Source organism: Lynx rufus, unplaced genomic scaffold (genome assembly GCF_022079265.1).
Source record: "Lynx rufus isolate CCGP_SWC_20201006 ecotype Redwood Valley unplaced genomic scaffold, mLynRuf1.p SCAF_13, whole genome shotgun sequence".
In the NCBI taxonomy this organism is placed as follows: Eukaryota; Metazoa; Chordata; class Mammalia; order Carnivora; family Felidae; genus Lynx; species Lynx rufus.
The window spans coordinates 42,309,822-42,324,933 of NW_025814827.1; the positions used below are offsets into that span (position 1 = coordinate 42,309,822).

Genomic DNA, 15,112 nt, shown 5'->3' on the forward strand with positions numbered 1-15,112 from the left:
TTTTTGGGCACCTGGGTGGCTCAGTCAGTTAAGCATCCAACTCTTGATTTCAGCTCAGGTTATGATCTCACTGTTCGTAAGTTCACGCTCCACTTCAGGCCCCATGCTGACAGTGTGGAGCCTGCCTGGGATATTCTGCCTCCCTCTCTCTCTTTCCCTTTTTCTCTCTCTCTCCCTCTCTCTCAGTAATAAATCAACATTTTTAAAAAGAAACAACATTGTTTTGTTTATCCAATATGGATATCCACTGAAATTTTTATGAAATTATTTTCATAAAATTTAAATTACATAATAATTTGTGAAACATCCTGTCACTGATTTTAGGGAGCATATATAGGCAATTTATTAGATTAGAAACTGCATAATCATGTGAGATTTCTTTACTATAACTATATAACAAAGAACATACATTATATTTATCATTTCAAACAAATAAGGTAACTTTTAAAACAATGGTAACAACAAGAGAAAAATAAGTCAATGTTTTCTCAAGTTTCTTCTTGTCTGCTCAATTCAGCAAATCTAGTCTTGTGAGAGACAGGTGGGAAAGCAGCCTGTAACTCACATACCTGGTCTTCAGCTTGTGCATTGCTGATTTCACCTCTTTGTTTCTCAGTGTGTAGATAATGGGGTTCAATATAGGTGTGAAGACCGTAGAGAACACAGAAAGGACTTTATCCACTGGGAAGTTGCTGAAAGGCCAGGCATAGATGAAGATACAGGGCCCGAAAAAGAGGGTCACTACAGTGACGTGGGCAGTCAGAATACTGCGGGCCTTGGCCCTGCCCACTGAGGAATGATGTTGTACAGTGATTAGGATGACTGTGTAAGAGATCAGCAAGAGTAAGAATGAAGTCACCCCCATGAGACCACTGTCCAAAAGCATCAACAGTTCAGGAACATAAGTGTCTGTGCAAGCAAGTTTAATGACCACGGTAAGGTCACAGTAATAACTGTCCACTATGTTTGGGCCACAGAAAGGCAAGTTTATAGTGAAAGCTAACTGGCTTAGGGAGTGCATGATCCCAATGACCCAAGAGCCTATCACCAGGCCTGTACACTTGTACAAGTTCATGATGGTTGTATAATGGAGAGGTTTGCATATGGCTACATACCTGTCATAAGCCATGGCTACAAGAAGCACCATCTCACCACCAGCAAAGACATGGAGCAAGAATATCTGGGCCATGCAGCCCTCAAAGGAGATAGTCTTAGATTCATAAAGGAAGTCATGAATCATCTTGGGGGTTGCATAAGTGGCTAGAAATATATCAAGAACAGAAAGGTTACCAAGCATGATGTACATGGGTGTGTGCAGGGCAGGTTCAGAAATCACAGTGAGGACAATGAGGAGGTTGCCGAGTACAATGGCAATGTACAAGAAGTTAAACAACACGAAGAAGAAATACTGGAGCTTCCATGAACTACAGAGTCCCAGCAACACAAACTCAGCCACCCTAGAATAATTTCCTTGATCCGTGGTCTCAGGCTACAAGAGAAGTACCTACAGAGAGAAACATTAATAGATTATTATAATCAACAGCAAGAAAAGTAGACCACAATACTGAAGGGTTTGTCTCAACATTAAAATGATTTAGAGCTAGTCCTATTAGGAAATAGTTTATCTGTAATTTTGACAGATATTTCTTCTGTCAGTTGTCCTTACTAATGAAGGAAAGCTATGAGGTGCAAAGGTAGTAAATCAACAACTCCATTTCATATATTTGTGGGTTAAATCTGATGCTAAGCAAATAACAGATCAGTATTACAAAACCACCTGCCTTCCTAGTACTACCTTCCTTGCCCTGCTTCTGTTCATTATCCACTTGGGATTACCAACAAGCAGCTTCGAGTCTTAGAGAATTCTCAAGAGACCAAGTTTGCATTTACTTATCTTTTTCACTGTGGCTTTTAATATGGTTCTCCTTTGCCTCTGTCCTTTGTCTACTATTTAATCTCAACAACTACACCATTAAAAGTGTTTAATACATATTTTCTCTGAAGTTGTGATAGCTGTTTTGAAGTCAACTTCCTTGAAGCTAACATTGTATTATATGAAAATAAGTAAACAGAGATGGCAAATACATCAGAACAGAATATTGATATATAAGGTAATTATAGCAATGAAATGCAAAGATCTGATTTAGTTAAGGTAGTTGAAAAGTAGACCACTTGAAGGCCAACTATAACATGTTATTTTTCACTGCAGAAAACTTCCAAAGGAAGTAATTATATCCAAGATACAGAATTTGTAGGCTTTGATTAGGATTTCTCTAACTTACTAAAATAAGGTATATTATTTGAAAAATATTCAACAACACCATACTTTCTCATTAGGCAAAAATTGAGATAATTAACAATAAGAAATAATAAATAAGATAATACACAATTGAGATAATAACTTGCTGATAGATTATAAAATAATCAATTCTGCTTCTGTTCTGTCTGCATCTTCTTTGGAAGAATGGAGAAAACACTTCCAAAGAGACAGGAAAGGATTTGAGATTGATTTTTTTTAATTTGTGTTTAGAAACACAAGAATATTTTAACTGAAAGGAAGACAATTTTTTTATATATTTTTAAGAAAGAAGACTCTCACTTTTCAATTTTTGTGTTATAATTAGAAATGATAAGTGTCAATCTCTGTAAAAAAAAAACTGTGGTAAAGAAAAGTGATGTCAGTGAGAAAAACTATTTAACTTGAAAGTGTTTTTCAAAAACAGACACACAGACCAATGGAATAGAATAGAAACCCCAGAACTAGACCCACAAACGTATGGCCAACTCATCTTTGACAAAGCAGGAAAGAACATCCAATGGAAAAAAGACAGCCTCTTTAACAAATGGTGCTGGGAGAACTGGACAGCAACATGCAGAAGGTTGAAACTAGACCACTTTCTCACACCATTTACAAAAATAAACTCAAAATGGATAAAGGACCTAAATGTGAGACAGGAAACCATCAAAACCTTAGAGGAGAAAGCAGGAAAAGACCTCTCTGACCTCAGCCGTAGCAATCTCTTACTCGACACATCCCCAAAGGCAAGGGAATTAAAAGCAAAAGTGAATTACTGGGACCTTATGAAGATAAAAAGCTTCTGCACAGCAAAGGAAACAACCAACAAAACTCAAAGGCAACCAACGGAATGGGAAAAGATATTTGCAAATGACATATCGGACAAAGGGCTAGTATCTAAAATCTATAAAGAGCTCACCAAACTCCACACCCGAAAAACAAATAACCCAGTGAAGAAATGGGCAGAAAACATGAATAGACACTTCTCTAAAGAAGACATCCAGATGGCCAACAGGCACATGAAAAGATGTTCAGCGTCGCTCCTTATCAGGGAAATACAAATCAAAACCACACTCAGGTATCACCTCACGCCAGTCAGAGTGGCCAAAATGAACAAATCAGGAGACTATAGATGCTGGTGAGGATGTGGAGAAACGGGAACCCTCTTGCACTGTTGGTGGGAATGCAAATTGGTGCAGCCGCTCTGGAAAGCCGTGTGGAGGTTCCTCAGAAAATTAAAAATAGACCTACCCTATGACCCAGCAATAGCACTGCTAGGAATTTATCCAAGGGATACAGGAGTACTGATGCATAGGGGCACTTGTACCCCAATGTTCATAGCAGCACTCTCAACAATAGCCAAAGTATGGAAAGAGCCTAAATGTCCATCAACTGATGAATGGATAAAGAAATTGTGGTATATATACACAATGGAATACTACGTGGCAATGAGAAAAAATGAAATATGGCCTTTTGTAGCAACGTGGATGGAACTGGAGAGTGTCATGCTAAGTGAAATAAGCCATACAGAGAAAGACAGATACCATATGGTTTCACTCTTATGTGGATCCTGAGAAACTTAACAGGAACCCATGGGGGAGGGGAAGGAAAAAAAAAAAAAGAGGTTAGAGTGGGAGAGAGCCAAAGCATAAGAGAATGTTAAAAACTGAGAACAAACTGAGGGTTGATGGGGGGTGGGAGGGAGGGGAGGGTGGGTGATGGGTACTGAGGAGGGCACCTTTTGGGATAAGCACTGGGTGTTGTATGGAAACCAATTTGTCAATAAATTTCATATATATATTTAAAAAAAAGAAAATATTCTAAATAAAACAGCAAAAAAAAAAAAACTGAGAACAAACTGAGGGTTGATGGGGGGTGGGAGGGAGGGGAGGGTGGGTGATGGGTATTGAGGAGGGCACCTTTTGGGATGAGCACTGGGTGTTGTATGGAAACCAATTTGTCAATAAATTTCATATATATATAAAAAAAAGTGTTTTTACATGCAGTATGTGAGCATCAAACTTTTCACAACAATCTGGTGAGGAGGAAGTTTTTGTCCTTAGTTTTCATATAAGGAAATTGAGACTCAGAAAGGTTAATGATCAATATTATACAACTAGCAAGTAACAAATCCAGAAACTCATTCCAGTTCTTCAAAGTTCTTTTCACAGTCCCTGATAGTAGAATCTCTAATGAAACCTAAAGAGTATGGTTTAAGAATAGACAAGTGGAATTATCAAGATTGGAAAATGAGAAATTAGTTTAAGAAGTTGATGCAAAACCCTATTAAATATTTCTAAATGTACCATAAATGCACTTTGTGATAACAGCACTTTCTAGTTACAAAGGTAGGATGGGGATATGTATTTTGTTTTCCAAAATGGTTAATGCTTTTTGCTTAAAGGGATAAATTCTAGCTTAAAATTTATTAACCTGGAAAACCTTATTCCCTGGTAATATTTTCTAACTGGGTTATTGCTATATTGAACTTTACAGAGATTCTCCCCCAAAGAGCATGAAAAAAAACAGTCAAGTGAATGAACAATGAATGCTGTGACAACATAGCTAAAATGGAACCATTCCAAAGAATATTTAGATCAATAATTATCACTTGGAGTGAGAAGGGGCATCTTCCCTGGACCATTCTCTTGTGGGGAAGGGAATTAATATTCAAAAGGATAAAGTATGGGTTTAAGAAAAGATTGGGAGTAAAACTCTTCTTGACCATATTTTTTTTTAGTTTTTTAGTCAGTCACCTATGAAATTACAACTTTATTTTAGTGAAAGTGAATGAAAAATAGATACGGGAGACAGGAGAAGAAAAATGTCAGAAATCTTCACAGAGAGTGACACTGCATCCTTCTACTGAATGCCAATTTTGTCTAGGTGCTGGACTGGGCTGGGATGAACTAGGATAAATATAAAGTGATGTTAGTATGTTTTTGTAGAGTCTCCTTTACTCCATTTTTTGGAAGAAAAAAAAACTTAGAACCAAAACTATCAGCTCAAATGTTACAGAACTTGATCCTTAAACCATTTTCCATTATACCCAAGTGAAATTTTCTGTACCACATTAACATGGATGTAAATATTTTGCAGTCAGGGCGAAGAAATTTTCACAAAACTGTAAGTCCAAATATTATAAGCCGTTGCTCTAAGTTTCTCTCTGTAGTTAAAGGTCATATTAATATTTTCCAAATAGAAAATCCCAAGCAAATGGATCAAGAAAATTGTTGATATAAAATAAAGAAAACATACCTGATTTAATATCTGAAGATTTTTAAGGATGTTGAAATAAGTGTTGGCTAGTTTCAAATCAAATTCTCTTATAAGAGAGCTGTATGAAATGTGTACATATTTTTGAGCTGAGCTATCATAACTATAATAAATATTGAATTAGGCAGACTTCCTCTCAGCTCTCTGTTTCACCCTTTTCCCTTTTATCATTTCTCTATTTCATTCTAGACTGGGGATTGAACTGGGACTATGGGAGGATAGATGTGTCCCATGGTGAATGTTTTTGTCATTAGATATTCACTAGCTTGTTGAACAGGGAAAATGGCATAAGTCCGAGAACCAAACCACTTTTACCTTTCTCTCAACAACAACACAGGCATTTCCCCTGTGTCTTTCTTATTACCAATTACGTGCACTATGTTCTGATGGTTTTAGGGAAAATTTGACATGTAGGGATTTCTGAAATACTTCATCAAGAATTGAATTTTTAGTGATACTCCCCACCTTAGTGGGAAAAATAGAAAAACTCAGAGAATATCTAATCCCCCACAATGGGGATGTATAATGAATTCCTCTTTTAATCTTTCTGTTAAACACCATTAATAGAGTATCCAGTGTGGATATATTTGTATTCTTAGCATAAATTCTACTTAATTATGATGTGTTATATGAGAATATCATAGCCTGTGTTTGATATGCTAATTTTTATGTAGGATTATTGCATATAGTTTTACAAGTGACATTGGCCTGTAGTATTTTGGAGTTATTTGTGCTACCACATCCAGTTTGGTATTGAGACAACAATAGGTTCATAAAATAAGTTGGAGTACTCAGAAAAGTCTTTTTATACCCTAGTCTTATCTGTTCTTTGAAGGATTGGAAGACATTGTACATAAACTTGAGTTTGTCTTGTGACATTGTAGATTAACATTTTTATTTATTTCCTCTGAGACTGAAATGTTTTTATTTTAATATATCATAGGAAAACATTAAACAGCAGATGCATGGCTATTTTCATTTGATGTTCTCCAGATCTTTCCTTGTCTATCTTATAATTGGTGTTTTAGGATATTTGAGTATTTGTTAGAAGCAGAATTGGACAGGTACAGCACTACAAAACGGATATGTCCTCCCCTGAAAAAAGTTGGATGCAAATCTTCACAACAAATTGAAATAGATAACAGGGACAAAATTTAGTTTCCACATGCTAAACATAATACATGAAATCTCTTCATGTTTGCAGTATCTGCTAATGTAATCAAGGTATAATCTTTGGCTGGTGTTATATGCCTGTATTTTTTTTTCAATGGTACACCAGAAAAGGACTGGCATTCTACTTCTACCATAGTTAAAGTTCACCCTATTAATTTCCACAACATGTTCTCTGGAAGTAGGAGGAAAACGAGAAAGAGGATCAGATCTTTCTATGAAACTGGTATTTGGTGCCATATGTAAGCCTGACTAATTGGTCTTCTAGAAGCTGTAAAATAGGACATTCTGTGAAAGGTAAGCATGGCAACTGATTATCATGAGTATAGCCATCAAGCCAGCAGGGTCTTGAGCTCTCTTTGAAGCTTATTGTGCTGGCCTGCCCCAGAAGATGTCTGCATTACTCTTTTTGCTCAAATTGTTGTGTAGCACAGGACTGCACTAGGATTAATCTATTTACAAGAAAAAATTAAAACTACATTTTATTTTTACATGTAGGGGCTCTACTGAATAACACGCATCTGAATTTTAAGTTGCAAAGGTGTCTGAAAAGTTAATTTTTCACGTGTACCTTTTTTTGAATATTTTGGTTCAAGAAAGAATATTTTAAGCTTTTAAAGTACTTCAGCTCTTAATGTAACTGTACCCATCTGCATTGAAAATCATAACCAATATGGCTGCAGTACACTTCTTAGTAGTATCCAGCACCACTTGCAGAGAGATTCTTTAACATTTTAATTGTACTTGGGTATAGGACTCTAGTGTACTTGGGTGTACTGCATAGCAATATGCAAAAACAAGTAGAAGAGGCATTATACTGATGCTTGTTTGATAATATCACATCTGTGTTAATGGAAGGTTTTGTGATGTATGAAACTTGTGTTTTTATATATAAGTGAATATGGTTACATTAGTGTTGTAATGCTTAACTTTAGCTATAAATAATTAAGTTATGTACATGAGGGACTTCTGATTTATTGCAGTGTGCAGTCCTAGTTTTTACTTACATTAAAGCATTCTGTTTAGTTTTCAATTCTATGTGCCTTAGTTCTCAGTTAGATCTTCAGATGTGTACAGATAGTTCATATTTATGTGTTGCATGTAATCATGCTACTTAGCATTAGTGCTTTTTGTATTATATAAACAACAAAAGCTATTTACAGAGGGAAACTTTTACTTGTTTGAATTGGTGTTTTCAAAATCCTTGGGTAATACCCAGTAGTGAAATTACTGGATTGTGTGGTAATTCTATTTTTAATTTTTGAGAAACTTTCATACTATTTTCCACAGTGGCTGCACCGATATGTATTCCTACCAACAGTGGCATGAGATGTTTCTTTTTCTCTACATCCTTGCCAACACTGTTGTTTCTTGTGTTTTTTATTGTAGGTATTCTGACAGGTGTGAGGTGGTATCTCATTGTGGTTTTGATTTGCATTCTCCTGATAATTAGTGATGTTGAGCATGTTTTCTTATGTCTGTTGGCCATCTGATCATTTTCCTTGAAGAAATGTCTATTCATGTCTTCTGCCCATTTTTAATTGTATTATTTGATTTCCTGGGTATTGAGTTTAAGAAGTTCTTTATATATTTTGGAAACTAACCCTTTTTCAGATATGTCATTTGCAACTAACTTCTCCAACTCAGCAGCTTGTCTTTCAGTTTTGTTGGTTGCTTCCTTTGCTCTGCAGAAACTTTTTATTTTGATATAGACCCAATAGTTTATTTTCATTTTAATTTCCTTTGCTTCCGAACTCATATCTAGGATACTGCTGTTACACCCAGTAAGAGAAATTACTCTCTGTGCTCTCTTCTGGGACCGTTATGATTTCAGGTCTCATATTTAGGTCTTTAATCTATTTAGAGTTTGTTTTTGTGTATGGTGTGAGAAAGTGGTCCAGTTTTATTTTTTTGCACCTAGGTGTCCAGTTTCCCACCACCATTTGCCAAAGAGACAATCGTTTTCCCATTGCATATTCTTGCCTCCTTTGTCATAGATTAATTGACCATATAATTGTGAGTTTATTTATGGGTTCTCTATTACGTTCCATTTCTATGTGTCTATTTTTGTGCCAATACCATAGCATTTTGATTATTGCAGCTTTGTAGTATATCTTGAAATACGGGATTATGATACCTCCAGTTTTGTTCTTTTTCAAGATTGCTCTTGCTATTCAGGATCTTCGGTGGTTTCATACACATTTTTGGATTGTTCTAATTTTTTGAAAAATGCTGTCGGTACTTTGATAGGGATTGAATTAAATCTGTAGATTGCTTTGGGTAGTATTGGTGTATAAACAATATTTGTTCTCCCACTCCATGAGTATGGAATAGCTTTCCATTGGTTTCATCTTCAATTTCTTTTATCAGTATTTTGTAGTTGTCAGAGAACAGGTCTTTCATCTCCTTGGTTAAATTTATTCATATGCATTTCATTCTTTTTGATGCCATTGTAAATGGAATTGTGATTTTAATTTCTCTTTCTGCCACTTCATTTTAAGTGTATAGAAATGCAACAGACTTCTGTATATTGATTTTGTATCCTGTGACTTTACTGAATTTATTTAACAGTTGTAGTAGCTTTCTGGGTTTTATATGTATAATATCATGTCATGTGCAAATTGTGAAAGTTTACTTCTTTATTACCTATAATGATGTCTCTTATTTCTTTTTCTTGTCTGATTGTTGTAGCTAGAGCTTCTAGTATTATGTTGAATAAAAGTGGTGAGAGTGTACATCCTTGTCTTGTTCCTGACCTTAGAGGAAAAGTGCATAGCGTTTAATTATTGAGTATGATATTAGCTGTGGGTTTTCATTGTGGCCTTTATTATGTTGAGGTATGTTCCCTCTAAACCTACTTTGTTGAGGGCTTTTATCATGAATGGATGTTGTAATTTGTCCAATGCTTTTTCTGAATCTATTGAAATGATCATTTGGTTTTTATTCTTTCTCTTATTGATGTAATGTATCACATTGCTTGATTTGCAAACCACCCTTACATCACAGGAATAAATCCCCATTGATTGCAGTGAATGATTTTTTTTGATATATTGTTGGTTGTTTGCTAATATTTTGTTGAGGATTTTTGCATCTATGTTCATCAAAGATAATGGCCGGTAGTTTTCTTTTCTTGTAGTGTCTTTATCTAGATTGGTATCAGGGTAATGCTGGTGCCCTACAATGAATTTGGAAGCTTTTCTTCTGTTTTTTGGAATAGTTTGAGAAGAATAGATATTAACTCTTCTCCAAATGTTTGGTAGAAATCACCTGTGAATCCATCTGGTCCTGGTCGTTTGTATGTTGGCAGTTTTTTGATTACTGATTCAGTTTCATTAGATAACCAGTCAGTTCAAATTTTCTGTTTCTTCCTGATTCATTCGGTTATATGTTTCTAGGAATTTTTTCATTTCTTCTAGGTTGTCCCATTTGTTGGCATAAAATTTTTCATAACAATCCCTGTAATCCTTTGTATTTCTGTTTGGTGAGTCGCTGCTCATCTCTTATTTCTGATTTTGATTGAGTCCTCCCCACCCCTCAATGAGTCTGGATAAAGGTTTATCAATTTTGTTGATGCTATCAAATAACCTACTCCTGGTTTCATTGATCTGTTCTATTGTTTTAAAAAAATTTTTTTAAATGTATTTCTTCTCTAATCTTTATTATTTCCTCGCTTCCAGTGTTTTGGGGTTTTGTTGTTCTTTTTCCAACTGTTTGCTATAAACTTTCCTCTTAGAACAGCTTTTGCTATATCCCAAAGACTTTTACCATTGTGTTTTGATTTTCATTTGTTTCCTTGAATTTTTTTTTAATTTCTTTTTTGATTTCTTGGTTGACTTGTTCATTGTTTGGTAGTATGTTATTTAACGTCCATGTATTTGTGTCCTTTCCAGATTTTTTCTTGTGTTGATTTCTAGTTTCCAAGCATTGTGATTCAAAAGGATGCATGGTATGACTTCAGTCTTCTTAAATTCATTAAGCTTTGTTTTGTGGTCTAACTTGATCTATTCTGGAGAATGTTCCATGTGCAAATGAAAAGAATGTGTATTCTGCTCTTTAAGGATGGAATGTTCTGAATGTAAAATCATTCTGATCCAGTGTGTCATTCAAAGCCACTGTTTCCTTGTTGATTATCTGTTTAGAAAGTCCCCTTTATAATTGTATTACTATTGATTACTTTCTCTATGTTTGTTATTAGCTGCTGTATGTATTTGGTTACTCCTATTTTGGGCACATAACTGTTTACAATTGTTATATCTTCTTGTTAAATTGTTCTTTTTATGATTACTCACTGTCCTCCTTTGTGTTTTGTTACAGTCTTTGTTTTAAAGTCTATTTTTTCTGATATAAATATTGCTACCCCAGCGTCCTTTTCACTTCCATATGCATGATAAACGCTTTTCCATCTCTTCACATTCAATCTGTATGTCTTTAGGTCTGAAATTAGTCTCTTGTAGGAAGAATATATATGGGTCTTGGTTCTTTATCCATTCTGTCACCCTGTGTCTTTCAGTTGGAGTATTTAGTCCATTTACATACAAAATCTATTTATATACAAAGTAATTTAAGAGTTCTCTGTTCCTTTCTTCTCTTGCTCTCTTTCATAATTTGTTTGGTCTCTTTAATGATATACTTGGATTCCTTTCTCTTTATTTTTGCATATATATTACTGGTTTTTGCTTTGTGGTTGCCATTAGGTTTATATATAACATCTTAGGCATTTAGCCATCTGTATTAAGTTGATGGTCACTTAAGTTTGAGCCCATTCTAAAAGCACTAAATTTTCACTCCTCTCCCTGCATGTTTTAGGCATATGGTGTCATACTTTACATCCTTTTATATTGTGAATCCCTTGAATAGTTTTTATAGGTATACTTAATTTTACTGCTTTTGTGCTTCTTATTTTTATTCCTGCTTATAATCTTTTCTTTCCACTCAAAGAGTCCTCTTAAACGTTTCTTGTGAGACTAATTTAGTGGTGATGAATTCCTTTAGCATTTTTATCTTTTCCCTTTATCTCTCCTTCCATTCTGAAAGACAGTCTTGCTGGATAGAATATTCTTGATCATAGATTTTTTTTTCTTTCAACACTTTGAATATATCATGTCACTACCTTCTGGCCTGAAAAATTTCTGCTGAAAAATCAGTTTATAGCCTTATAGGTTTTTCCTTGTATGTAACCATTTTCTTTTCTCTTGCCGCTTTCACATTCTCTCTTTATCACTACTTATTGCCATTTTAATTACTGTATATCTTGATGTGGACCTCCTTGGGTTGATATTGTTGGGGGCTCTCTGGGCCTCCTGGATCTGATATCTATTTTCTTCCCCAAATTAGGGAAGTTATAAGGAATTATTTCTTCAAATAAATTTTCTGCCCCATTTTCTCCTTTCCTTCCCCTATAACTTGAATGTTTTTATGCTCGATGGTGTTGCTGAGTTCCCTTAATCTATTTTCCTTTTTTAATTTTTTTTCTCTCTCCTGGTTAACTTGATCACTGTCTATAACTCTTTCCTCCAGCTTGCTGATCCATTCTTCTGCTTATTGATCCTTTCTAGTGTATTTTTAACTTCAGTTATTGAGTTCTTCATCTCTGATTTCTTATTTATGTTTTTTTATCTCTTTGTTGAGGGTCTCACTGAGACCACTCTTTTCTCAAGTCCAGTGAATATCTTTATGGCCATTACTTTAAATTCTCTATCAGGCATATTACTTCTCTCCATTTCATTTAACTCCCTTGCTGTGATTTTTGTCCTGCTCTTTCATTTGAAACATATTCCTCTGTCTCCTCATTTTGTCCAACTCTCTGTATCTGCTTCTATGTGTTAAGAAAGTTAGCTACATCTCTAGCTCTTGAAGACAGTGGCTTTATGAAAAAGAGGTCCTCTGGTGCCCTGCAGTACAATGTTCTCTGTTCACCAGAACCTGGCACTTCATGGGTATCTCCTGTGTGTGTTTCATGTGCCTTACTGTTGTAGCTGAGCCATGCTTGCCTTCAGTCCAGTCATCTGCAGTTGTTCCCTTTGCTTGTTGTGGGAAAGGTTTGGTCCCTTTGTTGTTAGTGGGCCAGTCTGGGGCCACCTTGGGCTTGAGTTGAGTCTGACCAGGTGTTTGCCAGAAATGCAATAGCACTGAACTTTGGGGTACTTTACCTGTGTTGTCTGTTGAGAAGCTTTCATTGAGAAGCTTTTGTTGGTGGGTGGGGCCTATAGTCAGACCAGATATCAGCCCCCAGGCCACTACTGAGCTGGTAGGTGTGGTTTTTAACTCTCTCTTGGGGCAAGTATCACCTTGGGGTGTTGCTGGCCCCTGTGAATGCTGTTTGCATATTGCCAGGCTTGTGGCACTGTTTTGGATGGATTTTTGTCAAGGATCTGTTGCAGTGGGCAAGTCTGCATGAAACCACCGTGTGGCGGGACACTCAGTGACAACAAGATCTGTATTGGTGCTCTGGAAGGGACCTTCTGCCACTCTGGCGAACTTCAGCTGTGACTGGGCACGAGGGGGTGGGTCTGCAAAAGAGCATAGGGGTGGAGAGTGCTGTTAGCAAGCTAGGTGGAGAGTATTTGCACTGCACTGCTCTCCAAAGGTGTTGTGTATCTAGGCTGGAAGGAAATGATACTTGCCACTTCTTTTGTTCTTGGGAACATCTCCAAAGATTCCTGTGCCTCCAGCACACACTCTCAGATTAGTAAACAAGTCCCCCCATATACCCCATTTTCCCTTCCCTTCCCTTCCCTTCCCTTCCCTTCCCTTCCCTTCCCTTCCCTTCCCTTCCCTTCCCTTCCCTTCCCTTCCCTTCCCTTCCCTTCCTTCCGAAAGAGACAGCAGTGTGGGGAGGGGCAGAGGGAGAGGGGAGAGATAGAATCCCAAGCAGACTCTGCACTGTCAGCACAGAGCCTGATGTGGGGCTCAAACTTATGAAACCATGAGATCATGACCTGAGCTAAAACCAAGAGTCAGAAGCTTAACCCACTGAACCACCCAGGTGCCCCTATACCCCAGTTTTTCAAACGGCTGCTGCTTTGCTGTATCTCATTGGGGCTGAATGTTGTGCTGTTTCTTTAAGGACGGGGACTCGATTTCCTGTCAGAGCTGAACCGCTGATTTTTAAAGTCTTAAGTGTTAAGCCACACTGAGTGTAAGAACTTGCAAGGTTTGGGGCGCCTGGGTGGCTCAGTCAGTTGAGCGGCCGACTTCGGCTCAGGTCATGATCTTGTGGTCAGTGAGTTCAGGCCCCACGTCAGGCTCTGTGCTGACAGCTCAGAGCCTGGAGCCTGTTTCAGATTCTGTGTCTCCCTCTTTCTGACCCTCCCCTGTTCATGCTCTGTCTCTCTCTGTCTCAAAAATAAATAAACATTAAAAAAAAAAAAACATTTAAAAAAAAAAAAAGAACTTGCAAGGTTAGGCCCCTCTGGTTTTCATAGCCATATGTTATGAGGATTCATCTTCCCAGTGCAGATTTCCTGTGCTTGGGGTGCCTGGTGTGGGGTCTGCTCCCCTCCCCTCCTGTGCCCATGGTGTCCCTCCTTCCCACAGACAGCTCCAGGGGTCAATTTGACTCTCTGCCATTCTTATCCTCTTTGTTGTGGCCTCTTCTCTACATTTAGTTGTGGAGAGTTGGTTCTACTAGTCTTTGGATTGTTTTCTGGCTTATTGACTCTGATATCAGTGGGATGAGGTGAACCTAAGCTCCTCCTACTCCACCATCTTCCCCAGAAGTCTCTTTTTCAATGTATGTTATTATAGTTATTGTTGATTTCAGTTTTCTTTCTCTTATTAAGCAAGTTTGGCAATTTATTCTTTCTTAGGAAATAAACAAATTCATCTGGATGAACGTGTCTTCTGCTTTTACATAGCATTCTTTAATTGATCTCCTCAACATATGAACTTATGGCCATTTTTCTAATCTTCAATGATAACTTCTATGGTTCCCTTTTTACTTTGACAAATACTTGTCCTATTAGTAGTATTACCTTCCAAGAGCTCTATTTCTGGTCTCACTGGTAAATACATTATTTGTTTTTATTTCGAGAGCTCCTCTTTTGAAAACAGAACTATACTGAAATACATTCTCCAATATATCATATTAGTAAAAATTCAAAATTTCATCATGTACTGTCTTATAGGCTATGAGGGACTTATGTATTGCAAATGGTAATGCAAAATGTAGCAATTGTTATAGCAATACATTTATCAATGGCTAGAGAATTATATATACAATTGACTCTTGTACTTAGCAATTTTACTTATATGAATAGGGAAAAAGATAATTATACATGTGTTGATAACTGTTGAAGCTGGGTAATAAATGCATAGGGGGAACATGTGAGCATTTCCTCATCTTTTGTATAAATTTTTTAAATCTAAATA

The 15,112-nt window shown here is 36.6% G+C and overlaps 1 protein-coding gene across 1 annotated transcript; it reads right to left on the reverse strand.

Annotated features, from left to right (window-relative positions):
- Positions 1–508: 508 nt before the first annotated feature.
- LOC124508271 (olfactory receptor 4K15-like) lies at positions 509–12,918 on the reverse strand. Its single transcript, XM_047074671.1, has 2 exons — positions 12,892–12,918; positions 509–1,489 (listed from the first exon to the last, which is right to left on the reverse strand). Exons 1-2 carry the CDS (start codon positions 12,916–12,918, stop codon positions 509–511), a joined length of 1,008 nt encoding a protein of 335 aa, XP_046930627.1.
- Positions 12,919–15,112: the final 2,194 nt, after the last annotated feature.

Excerpts from the sequence above, each read along its gene's own strand:
- LOC124508271 (XM_047074671.1), bottom strand. The coding sequence starts at position 12,918 with ATGAAAGCTTCTCAACAGACAACACAG. Across the intron at positions 1,490-12,891 it reads CTTCTCAACAGACAACACAG|CCTGAGACCACGGATCAAGG; the intron begins GTAAAGTACCCC and ends CTTCTCTTGTAG.